Source organism: Neoarius graeffei, chromosome 10 (genome assembly GCF_027579695.1).
Source record: "Neoarius graeffei isolate fNeoGra1 chromosome 10, fNeoGra1.pri, whole genome shotgun sequence".
Taxonomy (NCBI): domain Eukaryota; kingdom Metazoa; phylum Chordata; class Actinopteri; order Siluriformes; family Ariidae; genus Neoarius; species Neoarius graeffei.
The window spans coordinates 25882349-25901459 of record NC_083578.1 but is presented as its reverse complement, the minus strand read 5'-3'; the positions used below and the strand labels follow the sequence as shown (position 1 = coordinate 25901459).

The following is a 19111-nucleotide window of genomic DNA, read 5'->3' as shown; positions in this document are numbered from 1 at the left end:
CTCTGCTAACAGACAGCTAGTTTGTGCTTCTTCATACATCCATACAGTTATAGCTGAATTTCACCTATCAGAGAAGCATGTTTTTATGTTTGTACTCTTCTGGCTTTCAGGTAGGAGATGAGATTTTGGAGATTAATGGAGAGAGCACTAAGAACATGAAACATTCCCGTGCCATCGAGCTCATCAAGACTGGAGGTCGGCGAGCAAGATTGGTCTTGAAGAGAGGTGATGGCTCTGTGCCTGAATATGGTGGGTGCATATGATTGATTATACTTCTCAAACTTGCCAGATATTTATTTTTTACTTCTGTTATGTCGTGTTCTCTATTTCTCTAGTCTTTAATTTCCTTTCCTGTATGGAACTTTTTTTTGTAGAATATAATGTTCTCATTATTTTACCTCTTTAAAATTAATTCTTTAAATATAAGACTATCTTCAACTTTTTTTTTTCAATTCCTTTATTTTTCTTTGCACACTGAAATTTGGAATCAAAAGCATGATTGATAAACTTTTGCAAATAACCAACACTACATGTTTATTGATGAAATATTTAATGAGTTTGAAGTCTTGACCAGGTTTTACTTATGCATAAACAAAAATACTGATTCGGTTAATCAAGCCTTCAGGAAGACCGAAATCTGAACTTTAAGGCTGAAACAAAGCTAAATGCTTGAAATGCAAAATACAAAAACCAGTTAAGAATCAGTTGTACGTTTGTATTCTTTTACAGTTGTAATTTTGTTAGAAAAATTTTTGCTCGGTTATCTCGTAAAAATAGAATTTGCAAGTTTATTTTTTACAAGTGTCACTTGTAAGTGTTTTGCCTGCAGTGCAAGTTTTATTAAAACGTTCTGTTTGTACCATTAGGCTATTTTAAGAGAACAGTGTTCATCTGGTATTAGAGGTGTGCATGGGACTGTTTTTAATCACTCCTGCAGTTATTTTTGTATATTGTGCACTACAATATATCTTCAGGATTCAAACTTGCAGTTTTCCAAGCACAGAAGGAATGCTTTTCTGCTGCCGCACTCAAGTGTTGAATCTGCTACCTTAAGGCTAGTTTATACCTGACGCATGACTTGCGCGTGCAGAAGCAGTGGCATGTGAACAGCACTGTTCAGACATAATCTGTAGGATTAAAAGCAGCATCCACTATATGGCACGTCAGAGCCAAAACATGTCTGCCTGTCTGTCTGCTTTCCAAGTCACATTAAAATATTTAGGGATTTAATACACGGGGGGTTTCCCAAAAGCCTCTTAATGCTAAGAGCGTCTTAACTAGGAGAGAGAGTGTTCATTGTGGTGCTCGCGCTACCATTTAACGATGATCTTTGTGCCACAATGCTTCTGGGAAACCTACCCCAGACCTATTAAACAGACTGATGGGCTGTGTTTCTCGTAAAACCTTTCCACTTTGAGTATTGTTTCAAATTCAAAGCTCTGACCTTACATTCAAAATTATTTAATATTCTAGAAAATCCAAAACATCGGTGCACAAAACAGACCTTTCATTAGGTTTGAGAAATTTTTTTTTAAAGGTCCCATGGCATGGTGGTTTGTTGATGCTTTAAACGGGCTCGTGGAGGTTTCCGGATGTTATATCCGCAGCCTTTCTCGAAATGAACCCTCGGCACGTAGATATAGCCTCCTGGGAGAAAGCCCCATTTCAGCGCTTTTTCCAGTGCGTCATTTTGCTAATGAGAAGCAGGAGGCGGGGAAGGGTAGAGGGTGGGGGCGGGCCATGGGGGGAGGGGGAGGGGCTTGACCAAGCTGCGCGCGCACACATACTCGCTGCTATCAGCACCTGTAGCCACGCTGCTAAGACAAAACCCCGTTCTCCCTCAGACTCCTTTCGTAAACTCAACGTGACACAGAGAACAGAGTGAGAGTGTTCGGAGTGGTAGTTTACGAACGTATAATACCCTAGGCTTGAACACGCACTCCATAACCAACGAGGATAGAAGCAGCAACTACAGCAACATAGCGCTTATCCAAAAGAAGACATGCATTGCGGAGCAATAGTCAAACATAAGCTCATAAGTTACAGTCAATTTCCAGACTAAACTCAGTTTAACAGAGCATGCTGCATGCTCTTTAGTTTTGTAGCGCAGAGTACCTGGCTAACTGCAGGAAGCGGTTAGCTGCACAGCTAATGTAGCCATTGCTAGGCTAACGCACCAATTTTAAAACACGGCAAAACGACCAGTTATACACTTACTTGTTCGGTGTTTGTTGCTGATGCGGCAGGGATGCTTGGTACGGACCCAGGCTTCAGTGACAGTTGATGTGCAAAACCTGCCCTGTACTGTCCCAAGTTGTGGAAACATTCCTCAGGAAAATGCTTCCGACAAACATACACCGTCTTAGGTAGACTCGATGGCGTATTATTGGAGTAAATAAAATTAAGCCACTGCGTCTTCAGGGGCTCTCCCGTCGGCAGTAAAAACAGACTCTTTTCTGTGTTGTCACATCCATGTACAGCGCAATTTCCATGTTTCGCTCGCTTAGGTGACGCCATGTTGTTGTGTCCTCTATGGTCTCCTCACTACAACTGGGCGGGCAATCCATACAGTGGGTGGGAATCCAGAGAGGGGGCGTGGGGATCATCTCCCTTGCTGACGTAGTAAAGGAAAGAGCTTATCAACGCGCCGTTTTGACGCGCCATTCTCAAATGTTGGGCATAGTTTGGTTTACACATTATGAAATTTCTAGCCACTGGGGTGACTTAAGAAGGTCAGAGGAACTCATTTTAACGTTAAACCTCAAAGTGAAAATTTCATGCCATGGGACCTTTAAATGACTATACAGTAATCGGAATGCCAGTTGGCGTACTCTCTAACAATAATCTCATGCCTGGTATTGGATCACTCAAAACACCATAGCATTAATTTCTGACGGCAGGCACAAGTGACGCTCCAAACAACTGCAGGCCACACACAACAACCATCTTGCTGACATGTAAACATGGCTAGAAACACGTATAATCTAACATTTCCCAACTTGTAGTAAAATGTGTCATTTAAATCACAAATGTGTAAAGCCCAGCTTACGCCAAACAAGTTAACATGATGTACAGTGAGCCGCATCCAGTACACTCGTATGTTAATCAACATGATCTTTCTTCTTCCCACAAGCTTCATATCTGACTGCCTGATTTTTTTTTTTTTTTTTTTTCAAATCCTAGTCCCCATGCACACCTGGTGTAACTCATAAAGTCAAAATTAAACAGCTCTCTGTTTTCTTTGTCTTTACTGAAGATCTAAAGATTTCTCCTCTGTATCTTCTCTTCTTTGTGTATCTCTGCTCTTTCTCATTTTTTGCTGGGCTCTCTGTCTCTCTCTGCCTCAGCGATGATGGCTCCCCATCTCGCTTCATGTCTAAGGAATGATAAACTAGGAGAGCCCTGCTTCTACCTAATGGGCCAAAACCAGACCACGGTTTGTAGCGCGCCATTTGTATTTGTGAATCCTCCCTGTTATGCTCATTAAAGCCTGTGGATTTTGCTTACACCATCCCAGCCCCTCACCACGCCACGCCACACCACCTCACCTTTGCTGTGCTTTCATCTTGCCACCATGTTGTTTTACCCATAATACACTGCGCTGACCACTGACCCATTGCTGGAATCCATAAAGCAGTATGGATTCATTCTGTTGCAGTAAGCATTTCAGCTCACAGATGCATGTCGGCATAATGCTTGTGAAGATGATGTTGAATTTGATGATGATGATTATGCTCGTCTGTCATTGCACTCTTCCCTGAGATTGTTGTCTGCTGTATCTGTAGTTGAGTCATCTGTCACAAGGTTTAAAAGTGTACAGTAACTGTAATGTAGACATTGTATGTGACAAACAATTAGCATTTTTTTTTCTAAAAGGATTAGAGCAACTTTTCTAATCCTGTTGTCACCATACGTTAGCTTGCAGGTTTACATGTATTTGTAAAGCATCATCGAAGCTCTAATAATGATTATGAAACATTTTCAAGAAAAAAAAAATTGGTAATTGTGCTCTTCTAAAGTACAGCTTTAAGCCCTGAGCACACGTCTATGGAGAGCCCAGGCATTAAACTACAAGCAAGTCCTCACTATATAATATTTAAAACAAAAGAGATAACGATGAGTAGTGGTAGCAATTTACATTATTACACCTTCATAAAAAGAGACTTAATTCTGCATTAAAATTTTACTATGACTACTAAAGTGTATGTAATGCCTCTAAACCCCACTTTTTTCCTTGTACAAAGCATTATGTTGATTGAGCATGTGTTTTTGAACCGTAGCTGATCCAAAAGGCCATAAATTGATGGAAAATCAATAAGATCAGCCGATTTTCATGGAATCTGCCGAGACTCATCCGGAAGATCCCGAAGGGGTGCGTGACGTCACACGTGTAACAGTCCAGGTATCAATTCCGTTCCCGTGCGCAGCAGTGGTTAGACCAGTCTCGATGTGGAATCACGTTTTGGAGAGAATTCTGATAGTGATTGGGATTCTTATATGCCGGATGAAGGGGCGGAAGATTATCAAGGATATTCCAGAGTAAATGGTTCTCTTTCCAAGCCCCCAAGACGAGAAACTGCCGGTTCACTCAGTTCATGACAGTCTTCCTCTGTAGCATGCGCAAGATGGATAGAGATGTGCAGAATGCGGTGCTTACCGTTCATCATATTTTCCTGAACAAAACTAAAAACCAATTGAGTCTTGCAATATTGCGATCTGAGAGCACTTAACATGTTTCAGTTAATAATTAATGATTGCGCACACGCATTTTTCTTTCTGTTAAAGTGCATCAGATATGATAAGATCGGATGTCGCAAACATGTAAATGTTGCTCATAATCCTGCGTCTGGTGCACTGTGTGTGTGTGTTGTGGTGATGGGGGAATCGACAAACTGTCCAAATGTCAGATCAAATGCCGTTTATTAAATAAACGGGTTTCTTTTTTGCTCCAGTAATTTCCACGTGGTCGTTCTGGTGGTGATGAACACTTGATGAATCAGATTTATTATTATTAGTAGGCGACACGAAATCTGCCTGTTTCGTTTGCACAAACCTCACCCACTGTCGCTTTAGATTAGTGTTTTTTTTCTTGGAAATTCGTGAACTGAATGTCCTGTTGTATAGGAATTTGAACATCCAAACGCAACGCTTTCCCATCGTGATTTTTGTAAGATTCCAACAACGATATCCAATCTTGGTGAGTAAACAAACAGAGTCAGATGAACTGAAATGACCCGGATAACCGGAGTTTCATGCGAGGCATCATACGAGATTAGCCCCGAGGCAAGGCTGCTTTCTTCCAGGATCCGGAAGCCGTGATTTATCAATAGTTTTGTGCTTGATGATGATAAAATAACAAATAATTTATTATTTTTCCCCCTGCTTTATTAATTCATTTTGGTTGTTACTAATGATGTATATTCATTTTAAAGCATCACAAAAAGGCATTACATCCACTTTAATGAATGATGTGCTGTGGTTTAGTAAACATTTAGAAAATAAATCAAAGCTGCATAGTTTATGAGCCATAGCAATATTAGCATTAACAGTACAATTAGTAATTGAATTATTCATCAATGGATAGGTGTTAATTAATGCTATAATTATATATAATTATAATGGGTTTATTCGCCAACTTAAGTCCGGTTTTTATAGTGTTACCCAGTTAGTATTCATATTCATTAAAAGCATGTTTGCCTTGCTATAATGTATGTTTGCAGTACCTGCTTGTGTCAATTGTTAAGCGTAGGTAATATGGATTTTATCAGGGTTAGGTTTTACATGACAGTTGTTGCACGTTCCTCTGCTTATGTCTTTCTCGGTGTATTCACAACCTACAGTTGTGGTCAGAAGTTTACATACAGTAACATGAACGACATCTTGGATATGAATGTCATGGCGACATTTGGGCTTTCAGTAATGTCTTTGAACTGTTCTTTTTCTGTGGCAGAATGCACAGCATGCATCTTTAATTAAAAAATAAACACTAGAATTTGGTGCACAAGTTTTAATTTTCTTTGGGTTTTCTGAAATCAACACAGGGTCAGAATTATACATACAGCTCAAAAATTTACATACAGCACAACCTAATACTTGGGTATTGAATTTATTGAATTTGAAATTTATTTATTTATTTCGAACATGTATAAAAAATGTATGTAACTATTTGTACATACAAAAGAAAGAACACGAGAAAGTGACAAAAAAATTAATAAATAAAATACATAAAGAGCTCGGGCGGCACGGTGGTGTAGTGGTTAGCGCTGTCGCCTCACAGCAAGAAGGTCCTGGGTTCGAGCCCCGGGGCCGGCGAGGGCCTCTCTGTGTGGAGTTTGCATGTTCTCCCCGTGTCCGCGTGGGTTTCCTCCGGGTGCTCCGGTTTCCCCCACAGTCCAAAGACATGCAGGTTAGGTTAACTGGTGACTCTAAATTGACCGTAGGTGTGAATGTGAGTGTGAATGGTTGTCTGTGTCTATGTGTCAGCCCTGTGATGACCTGGCGACTTGTCCAGGGTGTACCCCGCCTTTCGCCCGTAGTCAGCTGGGATAGGCTCCAGCTTGCCTGCGACCCTGTAGAAGGATAAAGCGGCTAGAGATGATGAGATGAGATGAGACATAAAGAGCTCAGACATTACAATACACCAACATTGTTCGAAAAAGGAGTGGGAAGAAGTACAATACTTTTTTTAATTTCCCACCCCTTTTTAACTACCCCGAAATCCAAACTTCATTAATACACCTAAAAAAAAATATATACCATATATACACTTCATGAATATCTATATAATTACAAAAATAGATATATACTACACACCATATATATACACACTTCCTAAACATCTATATAAATATTTAATTACAAAATAAATATATACCACATTCCATATATACACTTCACAAATATCTATATAAATATATAATTTAAAAAATATATATACTATATACCATATATACACTTCATAAATATCTATATAAATATATAATTACAAAAATAAATATCTACTACATACCTATCCCTGTAAATATGAATATATAAACTATCCCCATAAGTAAATATATACCATATACTAAATTAGTTCTAATATAACAATCAACTCTATTCTATTTATCCCTCATCATCCTCCATTGACATACTTCCTCTTCTATATACTTGTTTAAAAATATTTTTTGTACCTTCTTTTAAACAGATTTATATTTGCACTTTGTTTTATTTCTGTCTCCAGTCTGTTCCATAAAGTCACCCCACAGCTCGATACGCACATGCTTTTCATATTTGTTCGAACCTTTGGTTTTTTAAAATTTAGGTCTCCCCTTAGATTATATCCCCCCTCTCTCTCACTAAACATTCCTTGTATATTTTTTGGTAATATATTATTTCTCGCTTTGTACATTATTTGTGCTGTTCTGAATTTGACCAGATCCATAAATTTCAACATGTGTGATTTTATGAATAGTGAGTTTGTGTGATCTCTGTATCCTGTTTTGTTTATTGTCCTTATTGCTCTTTTCTGTATTGTACATATCAGCTGCAGAGTGGTTTTGTAGGTGTTTCCCCAGACTTCGACACAGTAAGTCAGATATGGCAAAAATGAGTAATATAGAGTATACAAAGATTTGCAATCAAGAATGTTTTGTTTTCCACAGAATTGCCGAGCACTTTGCCAGTTTTGCTCGTATGTATCCTACATGAGGTTTCCAGCAGACTTTATGATCCAAAATCACACCAAGAAATTTAATTTCCTGTACCATTTCTATCTTAGTATTGTCTATCAATTCTACATTACAATCTATTTTGTGTCTCCCAAACAACATGATCTTTGTTTTGCTTAGATTTAATGATAATTTATTTTTGTCAAACCATAGTTTTAGTTTATTTATTTCAGTTGTGATTGTCTCTAAAGTCTGCTGCAAATTCTCACCGGAACAAAAAATATTGGTGTCATCTGCAAACAAAACAAATTTCAGTACTCGCAAAATTCTACACGTCATTAATATATAATATGAATAATTTCGGACCTAATATTGACCCCTGTGGTACCCCGCATGTAATGTTCATGAAATGAGATTTATGGTCACCTATCTGCACAAACTGTTGCCTATTTCTTAGATAGCTCGACAGCCAGCTCCACCCAACTCCCCTAACACCATACTTTTCTAGTTTACTTAATAATATACTATGATCAATGGTATCGAATGCTTTTTTTTTAGGTCCACAAATACTCCAATTGCTATTTTTTTATTGTCTATACATTTTGTGATTTCCTCTATTAGTTCCATTAGTGCCATCGATGTTGATCTGTCCGTTCTGAATCCATATTGACTGTCTGTAAGGAGGTTGTGTTTTTCAGTGAATTTGTCCAGTCTATCTGAAAAGTTTTTCGAGTATTTTGGAGAATTGGGGGAGTAAAGAAACAGGCCTGTAGTTTGTGAAATGGTGTCTATCTCCGGTTTTAAACAATGGTATCACTTTTGCAATTTTCATTTTGTCTGGAAATATACCTGATTGAAAAGATAAATTGCAGATGTGGGTGAGTGGTTTCACAATTCCCTCAATAATTGTCTTTACTGTTAGCATGTCTATATCATTCCAGTCTGTAGAGGTTTTGTTTTTACATTTTCTTACAATTTGGATAATTTCTTCCTCATCAGTTGCAGTTAGAAAAATTGTACTTGGGTTTCTATTCCCCATATCTTCTATGTCCCTACATTGTGTTGTCTCGGGTTCCTTTATTTTTGCCGCTAAGTTTGGTCCCACATTTACAAAGAATTGGTTAAAACCATTCACCGCATCCTCCATATTATTTATGGTCTTGTCATTTTTAGTGTAGTACGCCGGGTAATTTGTAGTTTTGGATCCATTTCTCACAATACCATTTAGTACAGTCCATATACCTTTAATATTGTTTTTATTTTTCTCCACTAATTTATTATAATAGTCTTTCTTACATATCCTCATAATATTAGTAAAATGTCTCTTCACAAGATTCACCTTGACCAAACGTTTTTGTTTACCATGAACAAGCTTCTGGCAGAATTCTGGTTGGATATTTCATGACTCTTCATTGTAGAATTGGTAAAGCTCAATTAAATTTGTTTTTTTTTTTCTTGACATGGACTCGACTTATAAGCACGGTCCGTATATTTTCAATAGGGTTGAAGTCAGGACTTGTTTTAAACTTAATGTTAGCCTGCTTTATCCTCCACAACCAGCTCTGATGCGTGTTTGGGTTCATTGTCCTGTTGTAACTCCCAAGTTGCGTTCAAGTTTCTGATGATTTATGCGGAAGAATTCTGAGGTAGTCCTCCTCCTTCATTATTCCATCCACTTTGTGCAATGAACCAGTTCCACTGGCAGCAAAACAGCCCCAGAGCATGATGATCCTACCACCACCACCACCAGCTGGTACAGTGTCCCTCTGTACATGGTGGTCACTGTGGCCAAACAACTCAATCTTTGTCTCATCTGACCATACAGCTTTCCTCCAGAAGGCTTTTTCTTTGTCCGTGTGGTCAGCTTCAAACTTTAAGCTTGAAGGTGTCAATTTTGGAGCAGAGAGGTTTTTTTTGGATAGCAGCCTCTTAGTCCATGGTGATCTGAACTGTAGACAGTGATCCATCAGCTTCCAGTTCATGGCAGGGTTGTGCCATGGTGGTTCCCAAGTTGTTCCTAACCATCCAAACCAATTTCCTTTCAGCTGAAGGTGACAGTTTGGGTTTTCTTGAAGCAAAGTGGCTTGGCAAAGTGACTACACCTCACAATAACTTGGATACAATTGTTTGAACTGATCTCGGAATTTGCAGTTGTTTAGAAATGGCTCCAAGAGACATTCCAGACTTGTGTATATCTGCAAACCTCTTTTTCAGATCTGCACTGAGCTCCTTGGACTTTCCTATTGTACTGTGTGTTGGTCAATCCAATGAGTGCTCTAAACAAACCCTTTTTATGAAGGCACAGAAAAGCTACCAGCTGTAGTCAATCACGATCACTAACAGGAAGTTAAGAGACCTCAACCTTGGCAAGATAAGACATTCTGGAAGTTTCAGTACCTCTGAATTAATAATCTAAGTGAGTGTATGTACATTTTTGACCCCATGTTGTTTGATTTCAGAAAGCCCAAAGAAAATTAAAACTTGTGCACCAAATTTTTGATGATTTTTTTTTAAATTAAAGATGTATGCTGTACATTCTGCCACAGAAAAGGAACAGTTCTAAGAAATTACTGAAAGCCCAAATATTGCTATGACATTCATATCCAAGATGAGATTCATGTCACTGTATGTAAACTTCTGACCACAACTGTAATATATGAGGTTGAGTATGAAAAAAAAAAAAGTTTGTGTTCTTTTGATTCACAAGAAGGCTTTGCACAGTGTTCCCACATTGCATGAATTTTCTGTTATTTATTTCTGATAGAGCTGTGAAAGATGTGTTTTGTCAATTTTTTTTTTAATTTTCAAAAATAACATCACTTTGTTACTGGAACACGAGTTCTAACTGTCTCTGTTGTGCTACTGAGGGCATTAAATACTTTAGAAATACAGTACCAGGCAAAAGTGTGGACACACCTATTAATTAAATGTTTTTTCTTTATTTTTATGAATTAAGAGACCCTTCATGTCTGAGTGTAATGATGATTTCATTTTTATTTACTTAGTTGAGCAGTTCTTGACATAATATGAATTACTACAGTTGTGGAATTAGGGCTATTTATTGTATTTTTATTATTTACTGTTTACTTTTTTGGTCTCAAATGCATTAAGAAGGCAAGAAATTGCACTAATTACCTTTGGACGAGGCATGCCTGTTAATTGAAAAGCATTCCAGGTGACTACCTCATGAAGCTGGTTAAGATAATGCCCACAGTGTGCAAAGCGTCATCAAGGTAAACAGTGGCTACTTTGGAGAATCTAAAATATGAAACATATATATCTAACACTTTTTTTGTTTGCCACATAATTTCACACACATTCCATGTTTTTTTTTTCTTATTTTTGATGTTTTCATTATTGTTCTACAATGTAGAAAATAGTTAAAATACAGAAAAGCCTATAAATGAGTAGGTGTGTCCAAACGTTTGATTGGTACTGTAGGGCAACACTAGCATTAACTTATAACATAGAATAATGACTAATGCCAAAATGTATCTTCTTTTAAGCATGTATGATCAGACCTTGTTTATTTTGTCAAAATGAGATTTGATAGAATTTGAACATTTGATTTAAACATGATTTACTACTGTTGCTGTCTAAGTAATTTAAATATAACATCTGCTCCTTTGCAGACGGGCCCAATGACGGGTACCCTGCCCCACCCGGGCCACAAAATATTCCGGAAGTGAGAACGCTGCTGCCCAATGGCCGTTATCACCTCCCATTGGAGAACAGCTACACATCAGAACACCACACAAACCCCTGGTCCCAGGAACAGCGGCAGAGAGCTAGAGGGCGTGAACGAGAGAAGGATCTGGGTAGGGAGAAGTACAGAGACCACACCCATCACCGCAAATACCCTCAGAACCACACCTGGAGCAACAATCGTGCTAAAACCCGAGGTGTCCACTCGCCATCGCATTCCCCTTCACGTTCCCCTGAAAACAGGAAGAAGAACTCTGGCCGTAAAGTCAAGAAATCTGAGTCAGAAGGTGGCATTGCCAAGCTTTTCAAGACACTGAGGAAAGAGGCTGGCTTCGGGAAGAAGCCCACAGACCGGGAGGTTCGAGGCCGCCATCGCTCCCCAGAAAGAAGGAAAGGCCCAAGAACACGCCGTGGCTCTTTGGATCGCTCCCCAATACGTAAACATGGCTCCTCTCCTGACCGGCGTAGGGCAAAATCCATGGACCGAAGGGCAGAACACACACACCGTGATTATTCTCCAGAACAAGTATCTCATGGTTCTAATCACATTTTCAACCGACAGATTGGAACCCCGGAAAGGCATTTCCAGCCCCAGCAGAAATCGCAGCCTCAGACACCCAGTCGGAGCTACCAAGAAGAGGGCTACCTCACCTCCACTCCAGAGAGACCCAATAATAGCCTGAAGAATGGGCTTTCTTCCTCTGAGCGGGAGGAGAGGTTTTGGAGCAATGGCACACCGCAGAGACGCTACCGGAGGGAATCGGATAGCAGCAGCAATAGCAGTTACCTTGAGGAGGCGGCCACTCCCAGGCTGAAGGATTACTACAATGCCATGAAAGCCAACAGCACGATCTCAATTCCCCAGTCCAAGAGACGGCTTTACAGAGAAAATCAAGCTGATCTCAGCATCTGAGCGCAGGAGACCCATAACCATAAACACTCAAAAAAAAAAAATCACACTGTTTTGCAAAGACCTAATGAGGTGACTGAGTGATTGTTTGAACGAATGGTAAATATAGTGACTGATTCTTCGATTGGTTGATTGATAAATTGATTAATTGATTGCACAGTCGACTTATTTTATGTCTGCACATTTTATCCCAGGACAAGAAAATTCTGCAGACCAGCCACAAACACAGCAACAGAACAATCTTATGTCTACTTTATTCATTTTGTTTCTTTGTTCGTTTGTTTTATATCTTTACAGTGTTGTGTTGATCAGAGAGTGAGGTTTTGTGCAAATTGGTATCCGATCAATCAAGAGAGCACATCCCCCCCCCTCCCCCCGTTAACTTTCATTTAAATTTTTTGAAGTAATATTTAACTTTTTTTTTTTTTTTAATTCTGTGTGTCCTCTCTATTCTTCATAACTGCAGTTTTAGCAGACCAGAGCACAAGGGTGTTTGTACATTTTATGGATGAATACATGTGTTTATGTATGTGCGTGTTCATCTCATGTGAAGGCAAATTTTAAAAGAAAATATATACAAACTATGATGCTACTGTCTAATGAAGTAATATATTTAAAACGTATTTATTTTTTTTAATTGGCATATAAATGAAGTTAATAAGATCCTCCCTAAATGAAATTCTGTTGCTTGATCTACTGTGTGAGATTATCTGACTGAAGTTCTCTCTTGATTGCTGTGGACTGCTGCACAGGGCCAGAGTGCTGCTCTACCCATAATTCCCGTTTGAACCAAACAAGCCAAATGATCGAATCCATCATATTATTCAAAAAGTTTCAAACTGGCTGTCATTCATCAGCAGTGAGTGAAGGAACAATAATAAGATTGTGTCCAGAGTCTGCCTTGATGCCAGTCGGAAAAAATCAACAAATGCAAAAAATGTGATTCAGCTGACAGACATGACCCTCGTCAATGTGGGGTTTGGTTTTTTTTTTTGGTCGTCCGTAGGTTTTCAGGGCCTCGTAAAGATATCTTAGTGTCTATAGATGCCTTTCAGAGAGCAAGCCTGGAAATAATATAAACAAGAAGAAAGTCCTGAAGAAGGGTAGGTGTGGTACAGTCTGTCCACCTGAGCCATTCCATGTCTTTGCACTGGAGTATGATTAACGCTGTGCTATGCGTGTCTGTATGAATGCATTTTTTTGTGCCTGTGTATATAACATTTCAGATTTGACAAGCCGACATGAAGTCTCTAAACATGACGACGGAAAACACAGCAAATTGCACCGCTGCCATCTTCATAGTACTGTATGGAACCACTAACCTGTCAGCCACCGTCGCGTGTACAGACTTTTACTACTGTATGTAAGTAATAGCAACCTGTGGAAAAGATGAGACCGTTGCCTTTTCTTGTACAAAAGAGAATTTATGATAACCCTCCATCTTGAGGAACATGATATGGTATGTTTATACTCCTCAAGCAGAGGCGGTGAGTCATAGATAATATGTGTAATTTATACTCTAAATCAGGCATGTTTCAAAAATCCAGAGACGACTGACCGAAGATCTGTTTTGTTTTTGTTTTTTTGTTGTTGTTTTTTTTTTCCCCGGGTTGGGAAAAGATTTGGGGTTGATCAGGTGTTATTTGAGAATGAGATGGGGCCGACTATCTCTCGTGATTCATAGCCTGCCTTTTTATTGTATAGCACTCGTATACTGTCTGTGGTCTCTCTGCAATGTTCTCTGGACTTCAGTGCTTTTTCTGTGTAAATGAAAGCAGTACATGTATATGGGCCAATCTTTTTTATGAAACACTATGCATATATAGATAATACATTGTCCATAGCTTTATTTGATTCCTGAAGCTATACATAATGTTAGTCGAAGTACAAGTAGATGTTGACCTATCCAGTAAAGCTTTTTCTTTCCTCCTTCAAATGGATCGCAATGTATATGTAGCTATCAAAAAGAAGTCTGTGAATGCTATTTTTATTATCAAATAAAGTTTTCCATACAAATTCATAAAATTCATCTCTTTTATGTGAATCCAAGATGTTAAAATGGCTGTGATGTTTTACTGCGCTATTTAATAGAGCAACTCATAAGTATTGTATAATACAGAAATTAAGTAATACAGTACTTAATGTGAGAGATCAAAGTATACAGCTTTAGAGATCTGACATAAAAATAAAGAACCTTTTTTAATTTGGTGCAGTTTAAGAAGATCTTGAAGGTTTTCTGTCCTAGTCTCTGTTTGGTGTATTATTCAAGTGTGTGTATACTGTATGCATATGGTATTACACATTTGCGTGAAGATATGAAGTTTAGCTTCGAGTGATGAACATCAGAAGATAAACATATCTTCGCGCCACCGTGTAATGTTCTTTATATTATATGGACACAAACAACAACAACAACAAAAAAGATAAAATAATTTTAATTTTGAACCAGTTTGCCATTTTGACAGTGTGCATCTGGTCAGATGAAAAACATTGGGAGTGACATCGTTGGAGTGAAATATTGGGAATTATTATGCATACAGGACACTTTTTCGATGGAATAAAAACTTGCATTCTATTCCCTTCTAGCAGGTTTCATTCATTTGGTTTTTATAGCATGTTAGCATGCTAATATTGTTAGCATATCGCTTATCCTACGTCACTCTACCCAATGGAGAATGAGCGTTGAATGTGGTTTACGATATTGCATGGTTGTCAAGACAACATGACGTCACATGTCGGAGCTGATGCGAATATTCAGTGAGAGAGTTTTCTGCTGTACATGCGCAGAAGCATTTCTTTGTTCGCCGGGAAAGAGAAAGACGTCTTGAACACCCGAAAGGCTACCAAAACTTCATCATTAGATATTCTTCACGTATATTTGCAAGCAGTGGTGAAGTGTTACTATTAGAGCTGGGACCTGAGCTCAGCCAAAACTTAGCCAGACACAACAAAAAAGCAACAGGGCAAAGGATTTTGCAAGGGATTAGTGGCAGGCTGCCAGGTCGCTCCGTTGTGTATAAAATGTTGATTTTAAAAGTAACTAAGTAAATTGCAGAGGGAGATGAATACTTAAGTATGAGTGAAAAATACTGTGGCGAGCGTGCGTGGAAGAGTCTGGAGACAGAAATCTTAGTTTCTCGGTTGTTAGCTTGTGCTAATAGGTCACTGACTTGACCACTTCATTAGCATTCGTTAACACTACTAATGAACGCTACACCGGCTGGAAGGTGACTTCACTGCTGCACTGATGGAAATCGAACTTGTCTTCGACTCGTTCAGTATCATGCTAGCTGAACGGAATATATCTGATATACCACTCAACGCCAGCCAGTATTATTTAAATATGTCACACAGATCGGCGCTGTAATTCGTATGAAAAATACGAGTTTTTCAACAAGAGAAGATAAACTTTGTATCTTCAAGCCAACGTGTGATGTTCTTTTTCTTACAGTATATAGACACACTAACAAACACAGTACCCAAATTTATCAAAACAATTCGAGTTCCTCATGAGTGGCATACAGAGATTTATGTCACGGTTTTGGTTCTCCATGTCCCAGATGTATGAAAAATACGAGTGGTGTATTTCTCAGTAAAACACCCCTTTCCGTTTAATATATAGTATAATAGTATGTAACATTTTTTATTATTAATATGTAAAATGTTAGATATTATACATTCTGTAGGTGTAACATTTTATATATTAGTAATACAATCGAAATAAATAGGGCAGGAATAAGCATTTCACTATCCTAGCAGGGCCACTTGAATTAAACATGTGCAGTGGGTTTTAAAATTATTCAGACCCTTTCAGTTCTTCCACATTTTGTGTTATATACTTAATTTATAATGGATTAAATGTACTTTTTCATGTCCGAGTGTCAAGCTTTTGGGTGTAAAATAAGCCCAATCATTGAAGCCGCGAACACACACACGTACATCCAGAGCAGCGGGGATCTACGCTCCAGTGCCCGGGGATTTTTTTTTTCCCCCCGAATTAGAAGTCTTTATTTGATGGCTTTGTGTTACTAAGGTAAACAGTGTACTAGTGGGGAAGCTACATCACAAGCGGATATCTGGTTGCACCCAGGGAAGCCACTTTTTAGCAATATCGTAACTTTTAAAACGTATAAATTGTGATAAAGTTTAATTTTTAATTTAAACAACTGAGAGGGCTGGCTATCAGGGCACTTGCCCTGATCACCAAACGGTGTTTATTTTTTGGGTTTTGTTTAGCTTTAAAAGTATGTGCTGGGAAGAATGGGAGAAACTGTCCAAATCCAGGCATGCAAAGTTGTAGACTTGCCTAAAAAGACTCAAAGGTGTAATTGCTGCCAAAGGTATTTCTCCAAAGTACTCAATAAATGTGCATAAATTTCCAAACACTTGCTTTTGTTGTGTGTAGACTGCTGACAAAGTAAATTTAATCCATTTTAAAATAAAATATATAATACAGTGAAGTGTGCAAAAACTGAAATGGTCTGTATAATTTCTGAACCAACTGTAAATTGTTGGCAGGTTGCAGCATCATCTGGATCGTTAGAAAGTGTTTCTCTCTCTCTCTGTGTGTGTGTGTGTGTGTGTGTGTGTGTGAGAGAGAGAGAGAGACCCAGTTAATCATGTTGCTGTCTATGAGCATGACCTCATCATTAGCCAAACCCTCCCATGAGATACTGATGCGGCCACCAGACCTTGATGAGTGGTTGCCATGGAGACTGAGTGTGATGGCTTCTTGAACACTTCTCTGGAAGTGGAAGGCATGGTTACTAACAAAATAATATTCATATGTAGTGATATTATGCAGTGTATGCATCCATATGAGGACAGGTTCCCTTTTTGTGTCTGGTTCCATTCAAGGATCCTTCCTCACGTCATCTTGGAATATAAATCTAGATCCAGATTTCAGGAAAGCTGATTTGTGACAATGTTTGTTACAAAGGCTACACAAACAAACTGAGTTGATGTGTCAGTGCTACTGCCATACCTGTAGAAGCACAACTGAATCAGAGACATTAGAGCAACCCAGAAAGGGCAGATGGATAAATTGTTAGGATGATATGACATGACATCAGGCAGTTTTTCCCAAGAACTACTCTTATATTGGGCTGTTCTAAAATGAAGTAGAAATGTAAAAAAAAAAAAAGAATCTTTATTCTTTTGTTAGAATAACTTCTGAATAGTGATTTTATGATTATAATTTAATAATATAGTATCTACAGTGTACCAACCCAATCTCTGTGTGAGTATACTTGCATCATATAATGGTGAGTCTTTCACTATGGCAACTACACGCTGGAGATTTGGATTGGTAAGTACATTTTACATGGCACTTAACAGCTCATGCAGAAGACATGGAAGCAAATCACAAAATAAAAGGTTGTGTGTAGTGTACTTGTAACCCGTTACCCAGCTAACCTGCCTGTAATGGTGGAGGACCAAAAGTAAGCTCTGATTAGTTGGCTGAGTAGTGGACCAGTGACGAGGTTCATGGAGGTAAATGCTGTGCTGTGTAATAGCCAGAAAGGATGAACACAGACCCAGCGATTAACTTAAGTTGAACACCTTATATTTAGGTACCTTGTAAAAAAATATATATAAATAAATAAATAAAAAGTCAAGTTTACAACTTAATAGCCGGCATCTCTGTGAAGGGGAAATACATCAATAAGTGCGTTTTTATAACACTGTAACAAACTTCAGTTTCCAACTCAGATCAGTTCGGTTTCTTTGCTTCCAATACCTGAAACCAGGTAGTTCTGCACAGTTTAGGTCAGTCAGCTCGTATAGTTTTGTCAGTCGGATCCTTTAAGTGTAGTCCAAGAGTTGATTCACGTCAGCAAGTATCTTTCAGTCAACATCAGGTGGATATCGTGTCAAATCCTACCATACCGGTGAACTTGTGAAGAAGGAATGGATGAGTTCCCTCAGTGATGAATGAAGCAATCAAATCTCCCAGTGGTTTGCCATCTCCCTCGTCAGGGAGAAAATCCAGTTCCGGTTTCCAAAAGCCCAAGAAGTTTCCAGTGGAATCAATAACCTAGCCTGCATAACAATATAAACCCTCATTGTTTACAGACATAAAATTGCAATCACTTATGGCCATATCTTATATTCAATTTAAAATAATTTTAAAAAATACCACAGCGATTACTACATTTGATATAGTTCTGTGATTACACTACCTTTAACTCATCACTTCGTGGAATTTTTTTCCTCCACTTTTAATGAATTATTGTTTTTAGTGCTTTTTTTTCCCATGAACTTGAATATAATCCAATATGAAGCCTCCAAAACCTTAAAATCTGGATTAAGGCTATAGTTTTTATCTTCACATATTTGTCAGAGTGCAGGCATTTACGGATGTAAATGCAGAGGAGAGCAGTGAAGCAGATTGTCGACAAAGCCAAAACGATAGACAAGAAGCGAGGGTCAGGCGATCAGCAAACAACGTAGTGAAGAGACAAAGAGCATAAACGAAATAAGGCTAGCAAAGGACAGAAAATCAAGAGGCAGATAGAGAATAGCAAGGCTTGGTATGAACTGGGTGAAAACAGAACGATACTTTGCGTTGGAGTGGGGTGTGAGAGTGGTTTAAGTAGGAGAAGGGCTAATTGAGATGAGTGTCAGCTGTAGTTAATATTCGGGAGACAGAGGGTGCTGTGAATCTTGGGGATTGTAGTCTTGAATGTCCATGTTTGTCGTTTGTGTGTCTAGAGCAGGTTTACTGACAGAGCCCCCCCCCCCCCCCCCCCCCCCCCCAGGAGCTCCCAGTTTTTCAAGGGCGCCCCTACCTCATAGTGCTGGTTTGTGTGGATGTTGGGCATGGAATTCTTGTCTGAGAAGAGGA

General features: G+C 38.7%; 1 protein-coding gene across 16 annotated transcripts in view; it reads left to right on the top strand.

Moving 5' to 3' along the window:
* Nucleotides 1-14289, top strand: part of LOC132892991 (membrane-associated guanylate kinase, WW and PDZ domain-containing protein 1-like) — a 371376-nt gene extending 357087 nt beyond the window's left edge. For 13 of the 16 annotated variants that reach the window (XM_060931644.1, XM_060931640.1, XM_060931639.1 and 10 more), the window contains 2 exons: nucleotides 111-249; nucleotides 11282-14289. In XM_060931644.1, the coding sequence (XP_060787627.1) occupies nucleotides 111-249; nucleotides 11282-12267 (1125 nt within the window). In that variant the 3' untranslated portion in view covers nucleotides 12268-14289. Of the gene's footprint in view, nucleotides 1-110; nucleotides 250-3347; nucleotides 3437-11281 lie in introns of all 16 variants that reach the window. The other 3 variants (XM_060931645.1, XM_060931643.1, XR_009655496.1) reach the window with 2 other exon arrangements.
* The last annotated feature ends 4822 nt before the right edge of the window (nucleotides 14290-19111 follow it).